The 25,336-nt window shown below is 37.1% G+C and overlaps 1 protein-coding gene across 9 annotated transcripts in view; it reads left to right on the forward strand.

Moving 5' to 3' along the window:
- The window catches only part of RhoBTB (Rho-related BTB domain containing), a 591,168-nt gene that overhangs the window by 471,312 nt on the left and 94,520 nt on the right, over nt 1–25,336 (forward strand). For all 9 annotated transcript variants that reach the window (XM_067156992.2, XM_067156979.2, XM_067156998.2 and 6 more), the window contains 3 exons: nt 2,346–2,543; nt 9,634–9,841; nt 22,365–22,607. In XM_067156992.2, coding sequence (XP_067013093.1) covers nt 2,346–2,543; nt 9,634–9,841; nt 22,365–22,607 — 649 coding nt within the window. The remainder of the gene's footprint in view (nt 1–2,345; nt 2,544–9,633; nt 9,842–22,364; nt 22,608–25,336) is intronic.

Consider the following 25,336-nt stretch of genomic DNA (forward strand, 5'->3'; position numbering starts at 1 on the left):
CTGAAATAAAGAAATTTATAGCAATAATCAATATGGGCTTGACGTTTTGCAACAATATTATACATTATTGGGACACGGCTCCACTTGAAAGTATACCCTTTTATATAGAGACCATGTCACTAAGGAGATTTCAGTTGATATCATCAATGATACATTTGAACTCAGGACATCATATTCCTAAGGGGCAACCTGGTCATGATCCCTGGTTCAAAGTATGTCCTTTTCTAGATGCCATCAATGCATCATTCAAGAGGCTTGATACCAACTCAGGAAGTATGCATCGTCGAATCAATGATAGGCATGAAGAACCGATGCGTGTTTATACAATACATGCCAAATAAGACATGCTCGGTTCAGCATAAAAATTTTTGAAGTGTATGACAGTAGGACCTCATATGTTTTGCATGTGAAACTTTATAGTGGGAAAGATTTCCTATCTGATGGAAATGATCCATTTACTCAAAAGGTCATTTTGGCTTTGCTAGAAAGAACCTACTTATTAGACAAAGGGTACAATTTATTCACGGATAACTGGTATACAAAAATCCCCTTGGCTAACAAACTACTTGAATGGGATACATACCTCATGGGAACAGTGAATAAATCTTCAAAGGGACTGTCTCAGATTGTTTTAGGTACAAAACTTGAACCTAGGCAAACCGTTTACTTTAGGCAAGGTGACATTCTACTGGTTGCTTATAAAGAGAAGAAAACATAGAAACCAGTTTATTGTCTCACTGGATGTCACGCTGAGGACAATGTTGTAAGGAGTCAAAAGGGAAATGAAGGGTTGAAACCACTACTGATTCACGAGTACAGTATCTTCATGGGAGGTGTAGATAATAAAGATAAGTGCATTTACCATGCCACTTGTTCCAGTCCGACTAGAAGGTACTGGAAGCAAATTTTTTCAAATCTTCTAGATATGACATTGCCTTTAGCAAGATGAGACTTCATGGTCAGTATAGTTAGGGGTTTGCTAAATGAACAGTTCCCAATTCCAGTTGTGAGGCCAACAGGTCATGCAGGAGGCCCCTCTCATGTTCTCGAAAAATTGCCACAGAACAACACTTGCATATGTGCTGTGTGCTTGCAAGAAAAGAATAAGAAGAAGTCTACATTCTGGTGTCCAGAATGTAATGGTGGTATTCACCAGGGGTTTTATCATAAACTAGTGCACTTCTGGAGGCCTGACAATCGTGGAGTGAAAAGATACACCCACCAAGTGACTGAGTGAAATGTACAAGTGGTAGCATACAGTTGTTGTATATATTGTTATATATTTTTTCTTAGCTGGAAACTATAAACTATATACCAATATGCAACTATTTACTATGAACTGGTGCTCCTTTTGTATATGTCATTTTTTTTAATTTACCTAAATATAAACATGTTATATATAGCAAAACTTTTGCAAAAATGAATAATATAAACAAATTCAATATATTTTTGGTCTTACACGTTTTGGATGATAAATAACAGCTTTAGCATCATCGTCTTATTCCTTGTACTTCTGAGGATAAAAGGGTGTGCTGGTTATGTATGTATAACATGTCAACAATTTTGAACACAATTTATACTAGGAGTCTGCAACACCGGTAAAATATTGCTGCCACTACAGGATAAATGACCGCCACTTCGAGGGTTAAATGCGACAAAAATAGCTTCTTGATCACCAATACCATCTAATACTTCGGTTTCTCTATAGAGCTCATCTTGTTTTACCAGCACCACATCCAGAATATTCTTCCCTCTAGTTGGTTTCATCACTTTCTGAATCAGCTGCCCTTCCCATATTAATTTATTTGCCATTTGTTGGTCATGCTTCCTGTTAATGCTGTTACTCCAATGAAGATCTTTTCTTTTATTAGCACCTAGGTACTTTCTCACCATCAACACAGTAATTAAAACTGAGAGGGCTTTTCCTCTTGGTGAAAGTTATGACTTGACTTTTCACCCCATTTGCCATCATACTATTATATGCTGTCCATCTCACAACTTTGTTGATTTGTACAGTTTCAACTGTAGTAAGGGGGAAGCAAGTAGTTAATCACTTCCTTGAAGTAAACTAATTTTAATCACTGACCACTAGCTGTCATGAATGATTCTGAAAACACTATCATTTTGAGAATTAGAAACTGCTAGAAAGCATCAGTGGAGTAGACAGGAGAATATTCTTTGTTGGTTATAAATTTACTTCACTCAAGACTCCAGACAATCACAGATAAATAGTCTAATTTGAATTCCTAATGTTATACTAAAATAATAGATTTTAAATTTGTACTCTCCAATTCCCCCTCTCCATTTATTTTGTTGAATTTCATTTTGTTTGTTTACCTTTGCAGGTCTGATGTTGTGCTACTCTGCTTCTCTATCAACAATCCAGTGTCATTACGGAATTGCAAGGTGATGTGGTACCCTGAGATACGACGATTCTGCCCGCAGACCCCGGTACTTCTTGTAGGATGCAAGAATGACTTGCGCTATATGTATCGTGATGAAACTTACCTGAGTTTCTTTCGGGACCGAAGCCCTTTTGTCAGGTCTCTCTCTCTTACTGCTTAATTTATTAGATTATAGATTATGCATTATTATCTATCGTCATAAGTATTTATGATAATTCACAGTCCTCCGTAGGAATGGAATACCAATAGTCCAAGATTTTAATTCATGTGCTCCCAGTAAGTATTCTATGTTTTTCAGCACCAACTTCAGAAAATATGTGGATCATACCTCATTTCAAGTCCTGGGAAATCTATGACATTTCTTGGCACAAACGGTTACATTTACACACCACAATAATGTAGGTTATCAAACCATATATATACTGATAGAAAAAGGAAAAATGCAATAGTAATGACAATAAACAAAATCAATGAAATTCTTCAATACAAATTCAAAGTTTATTATCCTATCTTCTTCTTCATCCATTCCCTTTTCCAGATTATCTCTGTGTAGGGTAGTATATCAAAGCCCTCCACCTTGCTCAGTCTTTCCAATTTCCAATTTCTTTGACATCATTTAGGAAAAGCTAGGAAAACAACAGATAGGGAATCTGCCACCTGGGTGACTGCCCTAAATGCAGATCAGTATTGATTGACCACTCCCCTTCTAGTACTATATTGCTATTGATTCATCTAGTTTCACTACAGTCATTATCCAAAATAAAAATTAAATTTATAAATTAATTCATTTTTTGAGAAGCAGAAAGATTGTGGTTTGTAATGAAACCAGACTTGATTAGATTTACAATAACCTTAAAATATATTGTAATAGAAAGTTAAAATTAAAAACATTATCACACATTATATAATACGGTACATTCAAAGCTGAACAAAGACTGTGCTGAGCCAAGGCTACATCGGTTGCCACTCTGTTGATGGACAAGTTTCCACGATATTTCTACTCGTACAATTTTGATCGTGCATAATATGCTTATAATATTACTTTCAGTTCATAATGAATACAATTGGTAATGAATATTATATATTAATTGGGAATTTACTGTACTCCATTGCCTATTGTTTTGTAAATTAACATAACCCTGTCTTGTGTAATTAATGTTGTGAATTGATGCCACCATTAACTATGTTCACCAAAATTAATTTATAAAAATTCACTTGATTTACTCAGTTGTGGACAAACACTCCCTGTATCTTCAATCATTCACCACTGATCTGCATTTAGGGCAGTCGCCCAGGTGGCAGATTCCCTACCTGTTGTTTTCATAGCCTTTTCTTAAGTAATTGCAAAGAAATTGGAAATTTATTGAACATCTCCCTTGGTTAGTTATTCCAATCTCTAACTCCCCTTCCTATAAACAAATATTTTCCCCAATTTGTCCTCTTGATTTCCAACTTTTATCTTCATATTGTGATCTTTCCTAATTTTAAAAACATCATTCAAACTTATTCATCGACTAATGTCATTCCAGGCCATCTCTCCACTGACAGCTCAGAACATACCACATACCACTTATTCAAGCAGCTCATCTCCTTTCTCCCAAGTCTTCCCAGCAACATTCTTGTAACGCTACTCTTTTGTCAGAAATCACCCAGAACAAATCAAGCCTCCTTTCTTTGAATTTCTTCCAGTTCTTGAATCAAGTAATCCTGGTGAGGGCCCCATACACTGGAGCCATACTCTAGTTGGGGTCTTACCATAGACTTATATGCCCTCTCCTTTACATCCTTGCCGGGCTGAGTGGCTCAGAGGGTTGAGGCGCTGGCCTTCTGACCCCAACTTGGCAGGTTCGATCCTGGCTCAGTCCGGTGGTATTTGAAGGTGCTCAAATACGTCAGCCTTGTGTCGGTAGATTTACTGACACATAAAAAAATCTCATGCGGGACTAAATTCCGGCACCTCGGCATCTCCAAAAACCGAAAAAGTACTTAGTGGGTCGTAAAGCCAATAGCATCATTATTATTATCTTTACATCCTTACTACAAACCCTATATACCCTCATAACCATGTGCAGAGATCTGTACCCTTTATTTACAGTCCCATTTATGTAATTACCCCAATTAAGATATTTCCTTATATTAACACCTAGGTACTTAGAATGATCCCCAAAAGGAACTTTCACCCCATCAATGCAGTAATTAAAACTGAGAGGACTTTTCCTACTTGTGAAACTCACAACCTGACTTTTAACGCCGTTTATCATCATACCGTTGCCTACTGTCCATCTCACAACATTATCAAGGTCATTTTGCTGTTGCTCATAATCTTATAACTTATTTATTACTCTATACAGAAGAACATCATCCACAAAAAAAACCTTATCTCTGATTCCATTTCTTGGTAAAGTTTTCTCTTGTAAACTGTTTTCTCACTATGAAGTAAAGTGATTTTCCAAACAATCTATAAACTGCCAGAAGCTCACATTTTGAAAGGTGCAGGCAAAGAATAAAATTTCACTATATTTCCACAATATTTTTACAAATATTATCATTTAGGTCAACACAAGGCCAAAACCATCATATGCCATCAAAGTGCTGTGCTATTCTGAAAATGTAATATCATAATATTCAGGAGCTGTTTATATTCACCATGACAAAGTGGGGAAGAGGTTAATTCTTTCTACAACATTTTCATGTTAATGACAGCTTCTATACTGTTGATGTCATGCTATTTGTAAACATTAATTTTGATTGAACCCAAATACCTCCAAATCCTTAGGAACATGCATAATATAAATTTTCATCTGTTAAGACTATTAGCTAACTTTAATGGTGTTGTTGGTTAGCCTTTTCTCCCAATATTTCATATTAGTTAAGGTTGGTATCATTTATGGGTGTTAAAATGCAACAACTCCAGTTTATTGGCTTCCAGTACGGTATGTTACAAACTCTCTTGGTAAAAAAATTCTGACACCTTATATCTATTAAGATCGTTAGCAATTAGAATGGATATTAAGCAAATAAGATTATCATCATCTTCAATGAAATTCAAGTACTGTAGTCAAATAAAAGCATTTTGAAAGTTTAAAAATAGATACATTTTACCCAAGTACTGTGTATACGTGAATAATCCTTGCCATCGAATTACCCCCCTCCCCCATACATTTTAAGAAGGGAAATAAAAAAGAAAAGTAGTCTTGTTAAATATTTGTGTTGAAAATTATAAATAGTAAAAGTAGTTATAAAATTATGAAGCAACTTGTTGTGTCATAATCTTCATTAATATAGTCCAGCAGCATTTCAAAATAAACTGACATCTGGTCTGCATTACAGATTTGTGAGAGTAAGTACAAATTTCTGTGGTGCAAACTGATGATAATCTGTGAAAATTGACATTCATTTCTTCAGAATTGGCAGGTAGACATTGTCCAGTACTAGCTTTCCTACGAGAACTGAAATTATTTTGTTCAGAATCATGCTTAACCCATTCACGGCCAACCTGCAACCTGTAATTTTTAATTCTCCTGCTGTTGCTATAGCTTTCAACTGATACATTTCACTTGTGGCTGCACATCCAAACTGTCTCTTTTCAGTCACATATCCTGTTTTGATGTCAAGAAAATTATCTTTCTGTTGTAGTTACTGCTCGTCTGTTCAAGACTTTTCTCCAATTACATATGCAACTCTCATCTACATTGTTCTTTTTCCTCACAGTGTGATTACCAATTTGCTCTGCCTGTTCAATAATGTGGAACTTTTCTTTAGCCATGAACGACCTATACTGAGAATTCACACCAGCCATCCTAAACACGCTACTTCTTAATTCCCTCTTATCATTCCCTCAAATCTGAAGATTGTGATCTTCGGAGAGGCTATTGTTCAGTTTTCTCCCTCTCTTTTTGTCCTTTGCCAGATGTGCTGCACCAAAGAGGTTCAACCCAGTTCCATTACTTACACTCATGCCCTGTAAATGACGCGATATGTGCGCAGCGTGCTTCTTACTTGTGGCAGGACCAAATTTGCCAACAGAGTGGGCAGAAAAATAACAAATTCCAGATTTCTGTATGTCATGAGCACTATACCAACTTTGACATGAATAATACCTGCTCCCCAGCTTTCTTTTCAGTTTAAAAAAATAAAAAAATTTGCAAGGATTTTAAATATATATTCAGTATATTTGAAGTGCTTAGTTTCAAAAATGATACAATCCTATCCACTTTTGAAATTATGCCAATATAGAATTATATTTAAATCTGGCACAAAATTCACTAAGCACAATAATTTCAACAAAATAAACCAGCACAAACGACGCTGAAATAACCTGAACCCACCGTGGTGAACACGTGGTCAGGTCAAAACCACATTTCAATAAATAACATGTGAAAAACATTGCTAACTACATCTTTCTCTCTCTCTCTTTATTTATTTACAGATGGATTCTAGGATTTACTTCTTTTATTTTATGATTTTATATCATAACGTCTCGTAAAATGGAGTAGGCAGATGACCTTCTCTTATAAGTTATCAAGTCCAAAAAATAAGTATCACTTTAAAGAACATCATGTGAGCATTACAACATCGATCTGTCGAAATTGAACATTTTTATAATCGGAAGAACTGGTAGACAATCATCACGCACATCACCTGGGTTAAAATTTTTATGTCATCAGACACGTGGTCATTGAGCACGATAAATTAAAACTCTTGTGCTCCAAATTATCACAAAATGCATGGTAGCCCAAGACACATACTTCCAAAAATTCCACAAATCTCCTGCAGGATAGCCATATTCCAGGCCTATTATACAATAACAGAGCACACATTAAATATTCCATAAGAGCATCAAATATCATTTATCACTCATGACCATTAAATTCCTATTTAATCCAATCTCAAAATTTATTATTAGTGATTTTTAAATTTACCATCAATCTGAATTTATCTTTGAATTAGATGACACAATTCTGCATAATTGCAGAGTAATGCATTAGATGAAACACAACCTAAAGTTCATTAAGTGAGATGCAACCCAAATCTTGTCCCGCAATGTTTCATAAATCTGAAATTATTATTAAAAATTTTTCTTTTATCTGAGAGGTCAGTTATCTTTAAATATCATGTTTCTACATAGATGGACAGACAAATATAAAAAAAATTTGTAATGGAACTCGATCCCCGGAGCGGTCTACTCTGTTCTCATGATGAAGATCGTCTATCATGTGATCCCTTTTATGTTAGAAATGCCTACATTTAGCAGGGCATGATGACAGCAAAGTCCATTTCCAACGATGAATAAGCTGCTCTTCTTGAAGGTAGGTGAAGCATCCTGGAGTGGGCGATGAACTCGAACTGTTGAGGTCCTCTTCCTTCTTGAAGTGTTGGTGATAGCTGAAACTGACACAAGTGGCTTTAATATTTGTTCAAGATAGAACACGCTGAATAATTATATCAAAGACGAAACTTAACTTGTGGGCTTTCGCAGAATTGCAGCAATAAGGGGATGATTAATGAATGTCCCAAGTTTTTATATCCTCTCATTGGGAGGTGTGGCACACTCTCTACTCATAATTGGCCCGTTATTGTATTCTGTAATTGGTTAGAATCATTCTGGAAGTTACTTGACTTAAAGCGAGTCAAGACACTCCCAGCAGGCGGGCGGAAGCAACCTTGAAAAGTTCCAGTTCATCACATGGTTTGCACATGGTATCGATCGATGAGCTAGAATAAAATAAATACTCTGCACTCGCCATAAACCTGTCAAACCACTTTCTGAATGATAACACACCTTGCTATTAAATAAAATTTAACACCTCTCTCACAATGAAGTAAATGATGTTGGTCATTGCGGACACATAATAAATGCTTATTTAGGCCCTAAATTGATGGGGACAATGCATACATACATACATACATACATACATACATACATATGATGAGCATCTGATTTCCAGATATAAGAATGGATACCTCAAGCTGTCCCTTCCTTCTTGTATGAATTTTTGACATAGAATACATCTGTCATTTTGTTCCAGTTCTGGGTCCCTTTGTAAAAGTCTGTGTGTCCCAAAAATGTGTAGCCTACATCAGACTTACTTCAATAATTTCAAAACTATAAAAGCTAGCAAAAATACAATAACTAACTTGAAAAGAGGAAGATCCAAAGAAGCTACCTAAAATGCTTTCAGTATCAGATGGCTCATTAGTGAGTGGGGTGCAAGTATATGCCATTTCATGGTGAAATTGGAGCTTGGAGTATGCAGTAAAATTAACATAACTCAAGACTGAGATGTGTTAGCACATACCACAAAGTGTCGTTGGTTTCATGTACATGAGATCTATCAATATCTGTAATAATATTTGTAAGGACACATGACTAGGTGAATGAGAAATTGTTGAGAATTTTGTGAACATTTCTGAAAAGTCTCAATACTTTTGATTTAGTCAAAGAGAATTGAACGAGCCAAAGATATATAAGAGAGACAATGTAGCCTACAATCTAAGAAATCTGAGGTGGCAGAGCACCATGATCTGCAGCAGAATAGGTCTTATCCCACCTAGCGTATGAAGGTAGATAAGCCCCAAAACACCCAGAAAATGTAACTGAGTTGATGGAGATTGGAAATGGTGTGATTTCAAAACATTTGCAAGAGGAGAGCACATTCGGGGAAGGGGGTGGGGGGAAAGAAAGAAAGAAAGAAAGAAAGAAAAAGGACTAACAACTCTCTAAACCTTAAATATATGCATTCTCTTATTTCTATTACCCACACAACATATTTTCCACCCTTAAGACCTGCGGTCTTGCCTTCAACTCAGTCCCTGCACATTTTTGTTGTTGACTTATTCTCTGTTTGATGTTCACCCATAATCCTTTTTACTTTCTTCCTTGCCCTGACTGGTACATTATTATATTTTACTGATAATTGTTAACTTGATTATGAATATTCTTGTGTTTGGCAAATAGCCTTCAACATAGACTAATGGAAGTTTAAATCATGTGTGTGTAAGTAGTGAAACAAGTCAACATAGTAGATATTTGTGTAAATGGCAGCTTTATGGGATTTATGTGAGTTTAGATATCTTCATCTATACTGCTGTCTTTTCTGGGCAAGATTTGTAATTTGTTGAATTATATACCCTTTAAGGTTCTACCATAAGTTCCATATTTTTGTTAGTAAAACTGCCTACAACCCATAAAATAAATGGAATAACTTTGGTTAATATGTTCACTCAGGCCAACACGAAAAAGTGACTTGGTGATGCCGGACCAGGCCCGAGCCATTGCCAAAGAGCTTGGAATATACTACTATGAGACTAGTGTCCTCACTTACTATGGAGTCAATGAGGTTTTCGAGAATGCGATAAGAGCAGCCCTCATTGCCCGACGCCAACAGCGCTTCTGGATGACCAATCTGAAGAAGGTGCAACGACCTTTACTGCAGGTATGTCATTGTATCTCACTCACTTTTATAGGTTTCTCAAAACTTTTGAAACCCAAAGTAAAAGATATAATAGCATTTTGTTCATAATTACAAACTTTATAACTGTTAGGTTCTTCACTCTCCCAAAACTATTTTTGAGTAAATAAATTTATAAATGTATTCAAAATTAGTTTTCGCAGACTGAAAAACCTAAACTTATTAACTGAGTCGAAACTGAAGAGGGATATCTTAGGATATCACAAAATAATTACAAACTGACAATGCTAACCTTCAGACATACATTCTTCTTTATAGATGACTCTGTCTTCATCAGCCTTAATTTTTCTAGATCTACCGTATTACATGTTTTCCACCAGTGTTCTTGTTTCTACTTCTTAGCTTTGTTTTGGGGGAGGAGATGATGACAATGATGGTGCTTTGGTACCCATCCCACATGTTTGGAATCGTAGAAAAATTATATTTTAATGTACCTGAAGTAGCAGAGAAGAGAGAACCTTTCTTGATGCTTGTCAGGGACCCACCAACCCACCTCAGAAAGTGTTCTTACTTGTATAGAACAATTAAAACTGAGATAACCTAAAACTGCTAAACGTGACCATTTTCTTTGTTGCTATCAGTCAGCTGTGATCATCTGTAAACAAGGGAATGTATATAATTTCTCTGATGGAGCTTTGATCATATGTGGCCGCAGTGTGGCCACAGGGCTGCCACGTTAGGAGAAAATAAGAAAACCACAAAGTTTGAAACTGTCATGGCATGTGCTGGTTGTGATCAGTCTATCATTGATGTGAGTGGATCTCTAACCTATCTATTGTGTTTGTCACTTTGTACGAGTGTCCAGGCCAGTCTTCCCTTCAAGAGGCTCTTCTGTGGCTAGAGTGCATACTGTTTGCACAAGAAAAAAAAAAGACATTCAGTAGCTCCAACCTATCTTTCATGTTAGTCACTTTGTAGGAGTGTCCACGTCAATTTTTTTTTTTACAGAAACAGTGGCCCCTGTGACACCGCACTCCCTTTGTAAGGCTCTTTTCTATGGCCATGGTGCATATTGTCCAGGCAGTAAGAATAAAGACATTCAGTAGCCGTGAAGAATGTTCTGAGTTTGACAAGGCTGTTTAGTCCATTGTGAGATTGTCCAGGCCACGCCAAGTTGGATTTCTAACTTATTTTTCATGGAACGGGTACAAAAGTTTTACCATAACACTATTCACTCTCTCTGAAGGGACTTTTTCTTGAGAGATCTGTAATTTTGAAGTGGAAAGTGCAGGAGAAGAATAAAGCAAAAATAACATCTAGAGATAACTTGAAGGTTTATACAGGAAGACATGGAACACAGAACAAACTCCGAATGAGAGAAGAAACCTGATTAGTTTGATAGATAATGTAGTTGTCATGTTCCAGACACATGAGACACTCTGATTCATTGGAAATGACTATTATGCTTGGGAAGGTGGAGGAGTCTTGGAGACGAGGGCGGCCAGCATTGAGATGGATTGACTCCATCAAATTCAACATGAACGTGTCACTGAAGGATCTGAAATACATGGTTGAAGACCAAAACATCTAGAGGCAGTCCATCCATGCAGTTGCCAGGAGTCAACATTGACTTGATGGCACCTGATCATCATTATCGTCATCATCAGTTGAGTAAAAGATACAGCAAAAGTTTGTTTGCCGCTGCCTTGTATTTGGCATTCACATTGTGTGACTGTGGAGAGACAACAATTGGCATGGACAGTGATGAGTGTGGCTAGCAGGGTAAGACATATGGTTGCATTGTTGAGACAACATCAAGAATTTCATTGTTTGTTCCATATTGAATCGAGATTCACATTGCAAAGAATTAAGGTAAGAGGATCCACCTATTCAATATAAATTATAAGTGCATTGGTTAGACTTATGTTAGGCTGTGAAATAAGGGAGCAGTGAGCAGAGTATGGCCAGTAATTTTTTGTGTTAAACTAGGAAAGACATTTATGGAGATGTTCACCTTGTTATTGTAAGTGCATTAGGAGGATGTCATGCTGTGAACCCAAGAGTATGAATGCCACAGGTGATGCAAAATGAGTTGCATTTCCATAGAAGACTATCAGCATCCTGGCAAATCCATGTCAGTCCAATATGAACACTTGTTAAATTACCTGGCAAACGTCATTAGGAATCTCTAAGGATTCTGTAAATTGCATTCTCCACAATTATTTTAAGATGAGCTCTGTGTACCAGCACATTTTTTAACATATGAGCAGTGATACAAGTGAGCTCTGCTTATTGGGAAACTTATTGACAGATTGGGCAAAGATAAAGGCCTTCTGAGTAGAGTGATTACAGGTGATGAGACTTAGTGTATGCTGTATGATCCGCAATCTAAATAGAATCAGTCATTAACAAGGAAGTGTGACTGTACTGTAACTTCGCTTTCAGTCAATCGGTCACTACTGATTAGCATTTAGGCCTGTCACCCATATTCCAGTGTTGGTCTTCTTCTCTACCTAGCTAATTCTCTGCATTCTACTCCAAAACTATATCTCAAAAGCTTCTAACTTCACTGTCTCTTTTGTTTAGTGCCAGGTTCAGCCAGTACAAAAGAACAGACCAAACATATAATTTCAGTATTCTTTTCCTTATGCTTAAGGACTTTGTACTTTGACATAAAAGAGCCTGTTTGTCACAGAAGCTATCCAGATTTTCAGCTCATCTCAACAAAAAATATTTTGTGTAGACAGATTATAAGCACAGTTTATGCTGGTCATGTTTTTAATGTCACGGGAGTGTACAGTATGAAATCACTCCCAAAGATGAGACTCTTAATGAAGAATCACATGTTACCATTCTTGGATACAAAAGATACCTGATTTGTGCCAAGGAAACAACTAGGCACTGCACCAAGCACAATGTTCCTATTCTTCCACAGCCTTTGTATTCTTTGGACTTCACTCCAGCTTATTACTACCTCTTTTTCCAAGCTTATCAAAGAGTGCAACTTCACATTGACAGAAGAATGAATGAATAAAATATTTTCTCCCAGTCACAGATGACAACCAACTGGGAAGAGAGTATTCATTTATTGTAACCATAATTAATACATGCAGTTAGTTTTTACCATCATTATTGGTTTGCCCTTCCAGCGAGCCAGGTAGGGTGTTTGAAAAAGACGTTTTCCAGAGTTGCCTATTCAGAAAGATTTTTTTTGTCCATGACATATTCCCAATTCCATCCTCTTCTCTCCATGTCTTCCCTTAGTTGGTCCATCCATCTTCTTCTTGGTCTTCTACCTGTTATTCTCTTCAAATAAGCACATGGTAACCTTGTGCTATTCATTCGTTTAACATGCCCAAACCATTTAAGTCTAGATGACCTAAGTCTTTTCTCCATCAATGTATTTAGGCCTAGGTTAGAGCAGATCTCATCATTTTTCACGTGATCAAGGGTCGTTTCTTTTGGAGGGCAGTTCTAAGAAATTTCATTTCACAGCCTTGAATCCTACTACAATCCTTTGACATTAGTGTGCAGGTTTCCAGAGAATATGTAAGGATGGGAATGAAATATGACTTGTACAGGATCATTTTTGTTCTTTGTGGGACCTTCTCATCCCATAGTAGGTGTCTAACGATACTGTAAAAGTTAGAGCCTTTGGTTACTCTGTTTGTTAATCTCAGCTCTATTATTACTAGCCGTTACGCTTCCTGAAACCTACAACCTGTTTTCCAGTCATTGACCGGGTCAGGGATGGATGAATGAATCATATAGGCTATTAGTACGATGGGGTCGCCACTCCTAAAGTGATTTAATAATGATTGATAGATACTATGAAATGAGAATGGAGAGTGTTGCTGGAATGAAAGATGACAGGGAAAACTGGAGTACCCGGAGAAAAACCTGTCCCGGTCCGCTTTGTCCAGCACAAATCTCACATGGAGTGACCAGGATTTGAACCACGATATCCAGCGGTGAGAGGCCTACGCGCTGCTGTCTGAGCCACGGAGGCTTATTTGTTTACGCTTCCTAAATATCTGAATTGGTGTACTACTTCAACTTGGTGGTCCTGTATTTTTATGTTGCATTCTGTATTATGTCTGCTGATTTTCAATGCTACTGTTTTTGATGGGTTCATTTTCATTCCATAATCATGGGAATACACCATGCATTCAGATTATTTTGCACTCCCTCCTCTGTTTCATCGCACATTGCCACATCGTCTGCAAACACCAGAGCCTGAATATCTTTATTACTGCCCCCATCATGTCGGGCTCAGCTCGCCGGTGAGCGAGAGTCTCAGAGGTAGACCATTCGCTTATCGGCTGTGCAGAAAATTTTAAAGGCAGGAATAGATGAAGGACTAGCAACAAATGAAAAGAAGCTAAAATAGGTTTATACATTTATTAAAAACTATCACTCTTCCAATAAACAATTAAATTTACAAAATCTGGGACTAATTCTTCTTCTCCTCGTGCTATCGTCTATAAGGAATCTTGATCAAATTAAAGCTCAACGAATGTTCTTGTCTGGAATAATAATAATAGGGATCATTAATTTACTATAAACTGGATTGAAAATCAAAATACTATCTGGTATTACTCTCTCCAATAATGATAATCAAATTTCTTAAATTAAAATATTCCTTGTGGATCTCACTTAATTCTACAAGAAAATGATCATTTTCTTTCCCTTATTAAAATTATTGAAAAATGTTTAATTCAAGAAATTGTGGTTAATAAGTCTTCCTTAGACTTTCCCTTCATCAATCAATTCATTTTTATAATTATTAAGTGACTGAACTTCTCATAATTAATTCTTATTTGATCTCATATCAACCTAAACGTTACTCGTTGTTATGCAATAAGTGACTGTACAATAACTAAAAATTCAGCCTCGTGACATCAATCCACGGACGTTGCCTTCTCTTATTCAGTTTATTTTAGTGAATTAGATCCTAATCTACCTTAAATTATAATAAAATCTTCTAAAGATTCATAATTCATCAAATCACGGACACGCGAAAATAACGTAAATCAGTCAAATTTTGACGCGCGCAGTGGAGAAAATCATCATAAAACCGTTCAAGAAATATTCACAAAACACGGAATATAATCAAATCACACATCACCCATTCACACATAGGTACACGACAATATTACAATATTATTTACACGAACACTAACCCATTATTATTAAATTTTGGATTTATTCCAAATTAGGGAAATCATTCTCTAGATGACAATATCATGTATATTCCAGGTATCGATCTAGAACGTGATAGAGTTGAGGTTATCACTTTTATGTAGAAATTAATTATACAACGATGTTCAAGGGAATCCTTTAAACAGAAATCATTCAAAATAAGCAAGTAAAATACCTACAGCACAGGTCAAAATATTAGAATACGCGCTTACGGTACATGAGTTGCGGCATTTATTCTTATTCTCCTACTATATCGTGGCTCTCGATTAATCTGCACTCAAGCTCGAAGAAATCATGTCCAGTGACACATTTCTTCCAAAAATGACTCTAATGGATGCATAAATTATCACACAAAATATAATGTCCATCTGCAAGTTATAATCAAATTAATAGCCATGTTCCAGGCCTACTTTACATAAAGTGAGTACACGATAATTCTTTCCAAGAACAACCCAACATTAAACCCATGACCTTATTCAAATTTTAGCCCGTAATTAGGTTTAATTATTTTTACTCATTATTATTATTATATTTATTGACCGTGCCTAATCACACTTGCAAAGTTATCGTACGAAATTATTCAGATGACTCTAAACGAACTAAAGTCCACATAAATGTCGTATAATCGTAGAATGAAATTTGACACTTAGAAAAACACTAGAATACTGTCCTAATCTGTCTCAATTAATTTTAAAACTATTTCAAAATCATTCAAGATTAACGCGGAGGTCATTTACTTTTATTTCTCCTGCCGTCTTAAATTTTTAGGACAGTTGAGGTCTCTCTCGATGACAATCACTCTTATCTCTAACTAATAGAACCGAATACACATTCATTCCAGAGCACAAACTACCTCCCACCGAGGAAAGAAGAATGAAAAGTCAAACTACTGCTAAACTAATAGAAAATCTAAGTGAATAAGGTAAGGCTACGTTTTACAGACATTTTACAGAAAGATAGAAAGATGAATTCTTAAAGAATACTCATGTGGCTGGTGTTAACTGGATTCTGGCTGATGACCTAGTACGTGGTCACATCACCTTCCATCAAACAAAGTCTTGCCCATGTCCGACGCCTTACATAATTAGTGACTCATGGAGGAGATGAAGGTGCACAGGAAACAGTAGGATTCATCTCGAAAAGGGATAGCCATCTTGAAGCGAGCTCGAACCAACGATCTTCCTTCTTTTGAGTTCTCGTAGAAAATCTGAAACTAATAAAAGTCTTAGCAATAGTCCAGGATATACACGCGATGTTTAATAATTTGGAGATGGACACTTATCTTATGACAGTCATAAATAAATCGTAGAGAAGTTTTTCAAATGCCTGAATTGCAGTTTATTCAGTCCTCAGTGCCTTCTCTAATGCAAAGTCTCCCAGTAAAGCAAACGACGTCCAGTCTCGACCGTAGCTGCATTCAGAGTAACGCTCAAATCAAGTATTTAGAAGTAAAAACCCTCTATAAAATTTCCTTTTGAATTACCATAAATTCACTGTCTTAAGATGGAGGTGTGCCTCTTAATTATATCTGATTGGTGGATCAGTTGCATTCCTGTGAAGGTTGTCATTTTTATTGGCTGCCCTAGTTTCACGTCACACGACCTTGCAATTAGTGATCGATTATAATCACGCTGCCCGCCCGATCACGTGGCACACACACACATGTGTCTGAAGGACACCTAACAGGAATTTCACCCTGCTTCCTCGTTCTCTTGGTAGGTTGGGAAAACAGGTTCGCAAGCGGCTTGTTCACGCTAGCACAGGAGTGTAAAATCTCACCTTCCTGGCGATCGAAATAATGTTTCAACTCACTGATGAAATAAATCATTCTCCCTTAATAAATTATTTCCACTTTTGAAGGGGACATTACCTTTTCCTTTTATTTCCTTGAAAATAGTATCCATGACTACTATGAATAGAAGAGGTGATAAGGCCCTTCCCTGTTGTACTCCTTTGGTTGTATTAAACCATTCAGAGTGACCATCTCCAATACTAACACAGCTTTTGCAATTAATATATAGCATTTGGATCTTCCTAATAAGGTACTCCGGTACACCAAGTTTTCTAAGACTTTTCCAAATAGTTGATCTAGGAACATTATCATACACCTTTTCAAGGTCCATAAACACAATAATTAGGTCTTTTCCTCTTTCCCAGTGTTTCTCTGCCAACATCCTCAAAGCAAGTATCAGATCTGTTGTGCTTCTTCCAGCCCTAAAGCCATGTTGTTCCTCTTCTAAGATAGGCTCTAGTATATCCCTTACTCTGGCTTCAATGATCTTCTCCATAATTTTAAGGCCATGTGATAGCAGGGTAATGCCTCTGTAATTTTCACTTTTCCTTCTACTCCCTTTCTTAAAGATAGGAACTATCATCCCTTTTGTCCAATCTTCAGGTATTTCGTTATCCTTCCATACTGTTCTGAGAACTCTATACAGCCAATGTATTCCTGGTGGGCCAGCAGCTTTAATAATGTCAGCTGTAACTTCATCAGCTCCTGCTGACTTACCACTTCTCATCTTATGGAGAGCTTGCTCTACTTCTGTCCATGTAATTGGTATATCTTCCTCTATTGTTTTCTGTTCTACATCCTCAACAGAGATCTCCTTAGGGCCATTTAGGAGCTTGTCAAAATACTGTCCCATTGTATCCCTGATATCTTTCATATTGCGAACTATATTCCCATCTGCCGTCTCCAGAGCTGTAATTGCTTCTTTATCTGTTCTTTTACTTTTTACTATTCCATATATCATTTTCATATTCCATTTACTGTCTTCTTCCAGTTTAGTTGTAAATTCTTCCCAACTTTTCTCTTGAGTTCCAACTTCCTGTATCTATATTCTTTCGCCATCTCTTCCAATTTATTGTTGTTTATTCGGTCGCTGTTTATTCTTCTGTCAGACTTAGCCTCATCAAGAGCTTTTTTGCCTTTATTTAGTTAGTTTTTATAATACAAGATATTAATGACATCCTACTAAAAAAATGTTACAAAATCATTTTAAGTACAATTGATAATATACAGTATATCCCATAAATACTTTTTGGACATATCTTTAATTGCTGATTAGATAAACTTAGCCTTTGAGGTATTTCCTAGACCAGCTTAGACATAGAAAATAGGATATCTCCACATGCATATCCTTACTACTAGTTGCATTCATCGTATATGTGTTTACCTTCTTTAGATTCCTTTTCCCATATTCCTCTTATAATATTACATAGTTTTGTTGTTCTCTCTGGTGTTTACCATTCTCTGATTAATAACTTAACAAGAGTGTAAGATAAATTTCTGGTTTATTTTTGATTTATCTATCTCCTTCCCATCTATATACTTATTTCTGATCTTTCTTGTTTCTTTACAGTTTTTTAGTAGGTGGTGCCACTTCCACATCTTTATTACATAAAATGCATCAGTTTTCCCAATTTTTTTGTTTTATGGCTTTATTCTTTTATACAACCATTAGCTACCGAATTATCCCTATCATTTCCCTTTTTGTTTACCTTTCAGTCCTTATTGCCATATTTTTACTTACTTTACAAAATTCTACAAGTGTTCTCTTGCTTTTACATTCTGTCCTTATTGTTTGTCTTTCTGTGTCTTTCACTCTTTGGACAACCTTCTTACACAATCCCATACCATCCCTTGATAAATTTCTTTCCCAGTGGTACCCCATTCCTATATCACTAATAGTTTTTTCACCCCATCCATCCAGTCACCCTAATTTTGATGTTTCATTTGATCTCCTGCCCCCGTTTTCAGTCTCAACTAATATTTAACTATTCGTTTAATAATATCTGCCCGTATACTCATTGCTTCACACACCATTCTCACTGCACTGTTTGCAGTACAACTTGGCAATCTCATTATTATTTTGGCAAATTTGCTTATGACTACATCTAGTGCTACAATTCCAACATCTGCTTCCCAAATTTCTGCTCCATAAAATAACTTTGTTTCAACTACTGAATTACATACATTTTTTGAACTTTATATTTTATGTTTGGCATCTTTCTATCCAGTATTTTTATACTAGCCAGAGCACTTATTCCCTTCATTTTTGTTTTTTTATCTGTTCTGTCCATCTGCCATTGCTGCTTATAATCATCCCTAGGAATTCAATTTCTATAACAACTTCTAGTTTTGTCTTACCCATCCACCATTGTTCAGTTTGAGAGTCTGTCACTCCTTTTACATTATATGTATTCATTTTTTAGAGTCCATTCTTTACAATATTTACTATCTCATTAATAGTATTTTGCAACTTGACGGTGGTGGTGATTACTGTTTTAAGAGGAAGTACAACTGGGCAATCATCCTCTATTAACACTAATGAAAGGGAAAAAATGGAAGGGGTCCAACACTTCAAAAAGTGAAGGTATCAGCCGAAGAAAGGCAAGAGCCACGAAGGAAGGGCATGGAAATGAAAGACTTCCTAGGATAGATGACAGTGAGGAGCCTGGCAAAAATAAGTGGAAGCAATGCCAAGACTCACCTAAGAGCCCCATGGTTGCCAACCCACGCTCCCAAGTTAAGAGCCCCTTGGGCCCCTTTTAGTTGTCTCTTATGGCAGGCAGGAGATACCATGGGTGTTATTCTACCACTGCCACCCACATACATAATATAGAAATAGATTTTTTTTTAAATATATAATTTATCGGTCTCAGAGACCGAATAGCTCTAATAATGCCTACAAGAGGGATGGCTCCATTGCAGTAAAGGTTTTTTGTCTTCTTAATCTTCATCTTCTTTCACCACTCTTCCCACACCTTGGTGAAGATTCAGGGGCAAAGTTGCACATGTGAATTTGGCCTAGTTTTGTGGCCAGATACCCCTTCTTGATGCCAACCCTAAGTTGAGGGATATATGCTGTTATTGTAGATTTCTGTGATGATTTTTAGCATATAATGTTGTGTGTAAATGAAGTGAGTATTGAGATCACCCAGTCCCTGAGCTAGAGGAATTAACCAGACATCGCTAACATCCCAATCTATGGCAGGTATCAAACCCGAGATTCTCTGAACCGAAGGCCTCTATGCTGACCATTCTGTCTAGGTGCCAGACTAAGAGCTTGTGTACTGTGTGTAACAAATATTGTCATAAATGTTTGTTTAAAAAAATGGAATGGATAGGGAACAACAAGATACAGTATTTGGCTATAGACCAAAGGCAGGAACCCAAGAGAGTATTGTTTTCTTGTTACTTATGCAAATGACTAGAGATATCTAACTGTATGTGAAGTTATCTGATAAGCTCTGGTAATCTGGTGTCCGTAATGGTGTATGTATTTGTAATTAACTGTAGCTAGGATTGGAAAGGAAGTGTTTATATTCTATATATTAGGTATCCTTCCAGTATAATATGAACATAAGGTGGGTGAAACCATGAAGTCACTTTTATGGTGGGATTTTGGTTTACTTTTCTTATCAGATGTTGGGTGTACCAAATTCCAGTCCCTCAGACCTCTCTTATTTTTATTTCCTACCTGCAAGAATGGGAAATCACATGCATCCAAGGCCTGCCAAGGGCTTCCGATGGGTGATTCGAACCCATCATCCCCCAAATGCAAACTTTTCTTGTGATTTTGTGAATATGAAAGGCATACTTTTAAACTAGAGGAGTAATAGCTGTTTATTGTGAGTTATTGTGTTTGCATATAGCTTTTGAACTGTGATACTTGTTTCAGATGCTTGCACCTTGCCTTAGTTTTTATTTAAATTTCTGGCTATATTTTCTGCTGGGTGAGAAGTTCACAATTACTTTTAGAGTGGAGGCAAAATTTCTACCTCATCCTGAATCTTCCTTATGTGCTCCTCTGAAGTTGCACATTTACAATTGACACTTTCATCATCATCATCATCATCATCATCATCATCATCATCATCATCATCATCATCATCGTCGTCGTCGTCGTCCGACTCGTTGGCTGAATGGTCAGCGTACTGGCCTTCGATTCAGAGGGTCCCGGGTTCGATTCCCGGCTGGGTCGGGGATTTTAACCTTCATTGGCTAATTCCAGTGGCCCAGGGGCTGGGTGTTTGTGCTGTCCCCAACATCCCTGCAACTCGCACACCACACATAACACTATCCTCCACCACGATAACACGCAGTTACCTATACATGGCAGATGCCGCCCACCCTCACCAGAGGGTCTGCCTAACAAGGGCTGCACTCGGCTAGAAATAGCCACTCGAAATTAAATTAAATCATCATCATCATCATCATCTTGATCTTGAACTAGCTTCAGTTTCCCAGGTGTGGTGAATGAGTGCTCTCCACTCATGTCTGCCCATGTAGGTATCTTCTTCCATAATCTGCTGCAAATCCGGTTTCCGTGGTTTCCCATTTTCACACTAGGTTAATGCTGGGGCTGTACCTTAATTAAGGCCATGGCTGCTTCCTTCCCACTCCTAGCCCTTTCCTATCCCATCATCACTATAAGACCTGTTTGTGTCGGTATGACAAAAAGCCACTAGCAAAAAAAAAAAAAAAAAAAAAATTCTCCTTGTTTTCTGAATCATAGTTTTTAAGAACTTCAATTCCACTGCTTGTAGTTTGCTAATGTTTCTGTTGGTTTGGATGCTGATTTCTAGACTGCATGTAGTAACTGGTACAAAGAAGCTTCTGTAGAGTATTAGTTTTGATCTTAATGGAACTTGCTTATCACAAAGAAATTTTCTTACAAGATGATAAAACTGTGCTCCATTCTGTACTCTGCTAGTGATTTCTTCTCAGTGTCTAGGAAAATGAAGATGACATCTTTTCTTTTTTCCTCAGTGCCTCTCCATGATCATTCTTACCGAAAAAATTTAGATCTGTTGTTGCTCTATTCCTTCTGATACCATACTGTTCCTCTTCAAGCTGTGGTTCTTAATCTCTGTTCTGTGATTTGTTCCATTATTTTGAGTCCATGAGATAGAAGAGTGATGCCCCTTTAGTTGCTGGACTTCTGTCTGTTTCCTTTCTTGTGGGACAATGACTCCTTTAGTCCAGTCTTTAGGTAGTTTTTCTTTTTTCCAAATGGTGTTTAGGACTCAAAACAACCATTGCAATTCTTGCACTCCTACAGCCTCAATCATGTCAGCGCTTACCTCATACAGGCTCCACATTTTTAATATTATCTTTTGCCGTGGTCTCCTGTTGTTGGATATTTTCACCATAATATAAATTTTCAAAATACTGTCCTCTCTCATCTATTATCTCTTTGTCATTCCAAGTGATATTTCCATCTTCTTTCTTCAGGACCAGTATGCCTTCATACCTTCTATTAAGAAAAATTCATGTAGACAAAAATAATTTATAAATATAACAGTCGGAATACCATTATTGTACTTACAATTGTTACAGGCACCTTTCCGGCCACCTAAACCATTGCCACCCGAGTTGTACGTGGCAGCCAGCACTTTTGTAGAGAACATGCAGTCCTTATGGCTGCATCAGGCTTATACAGATGTGATCTTTGTTGCTGGTAGCGTTGGTTTCTCTGCTCACCGATTTGTGCTAGCAGCTGCTTCACCCACATTTCATCGTTTACTGATGATGGATCTGAACTGTGACTTAGGTGCACGAAGTTCTAGTGAATCCAGTATGGTAAGTACCCTACTCTCCACATTAATTTTTAATCACAAAATTTCAGTCAATTTATGGATGGTAATTCCAAGCATTTCTACCAGAGTATGAGCGGTCTGGTATTGAATGATAATGCGAAGAATTGTTGTTGTTTATGACCTATTTTGTCCCTGTTTTAACATGTGGCATAGAAATGTGGACTACAAAATCTAGAGAAGAGAGCAGGATCAAGGGATTGGAAATATCGTATTTGATAAAGAAGAAAGCTTTAAGTAAAGAACATTAAAGTATTAAATGAAGAACAGTAAATGTTTGGAATGAGAAGACAGGACAGAATAGAGAAGTTGTAACTTGATGTAACTATGGAAAATGAGTTAACGTACGTGTATATTTGTACTGAATATTATACAGTAACTCATTGTTGGCAATAATTACACTTTGTTGGTAGCAACATAATTTACCAGGATATGTATTTTAATAACAGACTTGGTTAATAGATCTTAGTTTAAAATTATCCTGTTTAAAATATAGATTAATTCTAGATATTACAGAGTCCGGAAAGAAGTTCGGATTTATTTTGATGAACACACATATTCTGAATAGTCCAGAAAAAATTCAGATGGTTGGCAACTCTACATGGGGTCATCCTCAGTGGTATTGGTTGGCTTTCTTGAGGTATGGTCTGCTACCTCTTGTATCAGACAGCTCCTCAGCTGTTCTCACGAGTTTGAGTGAATTCTGTTCTAGCCCACAGTCCACAACTAAAATCTCTGGACTGACTGGGAATTGAAAAGTCAGAGGGCTGACTTCAATAAGATACAGTCAATAAAAATTCAAGAGCGATGCTGGAGTGGAAGGCGACTTAAACCCATAGAAAATGGATTAGTAAAGTAAGTGGAAGCAGTGGAATAATAATAACAATAATAATAATTGATTGGCTCAGGGTATTCATAGATGAATTTTGAAAGAATTGGAAGAATAGGCAGAAATAGAAGTTAGTGATTGATTTTCTTACACAGTAGCTTGGCAGGATAGCAGTAAGTGGAGACTGATTCTTGTTATCCTGTATAGGAAATGAGGATGGTTTGAACATACCTTGATCACCCTTTATTGTCTGTATAAATCCTTCAGTGAAGTAAATTCCTCCCATTCCCCATTAGCCGAATTGGAGCTGCTGGGAAGGTAGAGAAAATAAAAACACAATTTTTTTTTTTCTATTTTGCTTTACGTCACACTGACACAAATAGGTCTTATGGCGACGATGGGATAGGAAAGGGCCGAGACTGGGAAGGAAGTGGCCGTGGCCTTAATTAAGGTACGGGCCCAGCATTTCCCTGATGTGAAAATGGGAAACCACGGAAAACCATCTTCAGGGCTGCCGACAGGGGGGTTCGAACCCACTGTCTCCCGGATGCAAGCTCACAGCTGCGCGCTCCTAACCGCACGGCCAACTTGCTTGGTAAATAACAGATTAATAGTACTACTACTACTACTACTACTACTACTACTACTACTACTACTACTACTACTACTACTACTGGAGATTTAACTGTGGCCTTTCCAATTGGAAAATTTTGCTTTAAGCAGTAGATAAACATGGCTCATGCATATTACTTGTATATTAAATTTAAATTATGAGAACCTTTTTACTTTTAGGATCAAAACCTGGATGAAAATTCCTGATGGGCTTTTATTTCAAGGATATGTGATATTTAAATACAAGTATCTTGTTGTCCAGTTTATTTTAACAAAACTTTCTGCTCCTCTCTGTCAAAGTATATATATATTTTTTTACATTTTTTAAATTTTTTCTTTGCTGGGCTGAGTGGCTCAGACAGTTGAGGCACTGGCCTTTTGACCCCAACTTGCCAGGTTCGATCCTGGCTCAGTCTGGTGGTATTTGAAGGTGTTCAAATATATCAGCCTCGTGTCGGTAAATTGACTGGCACATTAAAGAACTCCTGCGGGACAAAATTCCTGCACCTCGGCATCTCCGAAAACCGTAAAAGTAGTTAGATGTAAAGCAAATAACATTTCTTCTTTTTTTTGTTTATTTCCTCTTTCTGCCACTGCAATTACTGCAAGACAAAGAATACCAAAGACAAAACAATAATAACTGCATATTATAAAGATGCCATAATGAGCAATAGTAATGATGAATGTAAAAGAAATGGCTCAAGATCTGTATGGATTCCTTCAAAGCAAGAAGGGCTACGTCATTGCCTAGCTGCTTGCTGATGGAAAATAACTGCAAAAATTTAGAAGCAATTTTGTCAATCAATACCTGTTTTCAATATCTTTCTGCAAGAAGTACTTCGTCTTAAAGTATTCCACAGGTTTGTGGATATCTCTCTTCTCTTGGTCGACTAGCTGAGGTTATTCTTTGACAACTTCAAAACATGTAGTTGGGTCAATAATGAAGCCTGACTTATTCTTCTTGTCAATTGCAAGAATGTCAACTTGTGTTGTACTCCTGTTATTGGCGATGCAGTTAACTTCCTCAAAGACTTCAAAATTCTTTTCAGCAAGTGAAGCTGCTATCCTGCTCCTAGTTCTGTGATGGTGAGAACTTCATAGGAGTCCTCCATATTGACAAGAGCCTAGAACGTGTGCTAGAGTTTCAGTCTCACTGCAGTGCCTGCAGCAGGTTCCGTCCTGTCTGTTTCCATGAATTGCTCTTACGGGAGCCACATTCCCTCGAAGGTTGATGGCATCCCTCCATTCAGAGCTGCTGATTCCTTTTCTAGAAT

The sequence above is a fragment of the Anabrus simplex genome, chromosome 1, assembly GCF_040414725.1.
Source record: "Anabrus simplex isolate iqAnaSimp1 chromosome 1, ASM4041472v1, whole genome shotgun sequence".
Classification (NCBI taxonomy): Eukaryota; Metazoa; Arthropoda; class Insecta; order Orthoptera; family Tettigoniidae; genus Anabrus; species Anabrus simplex.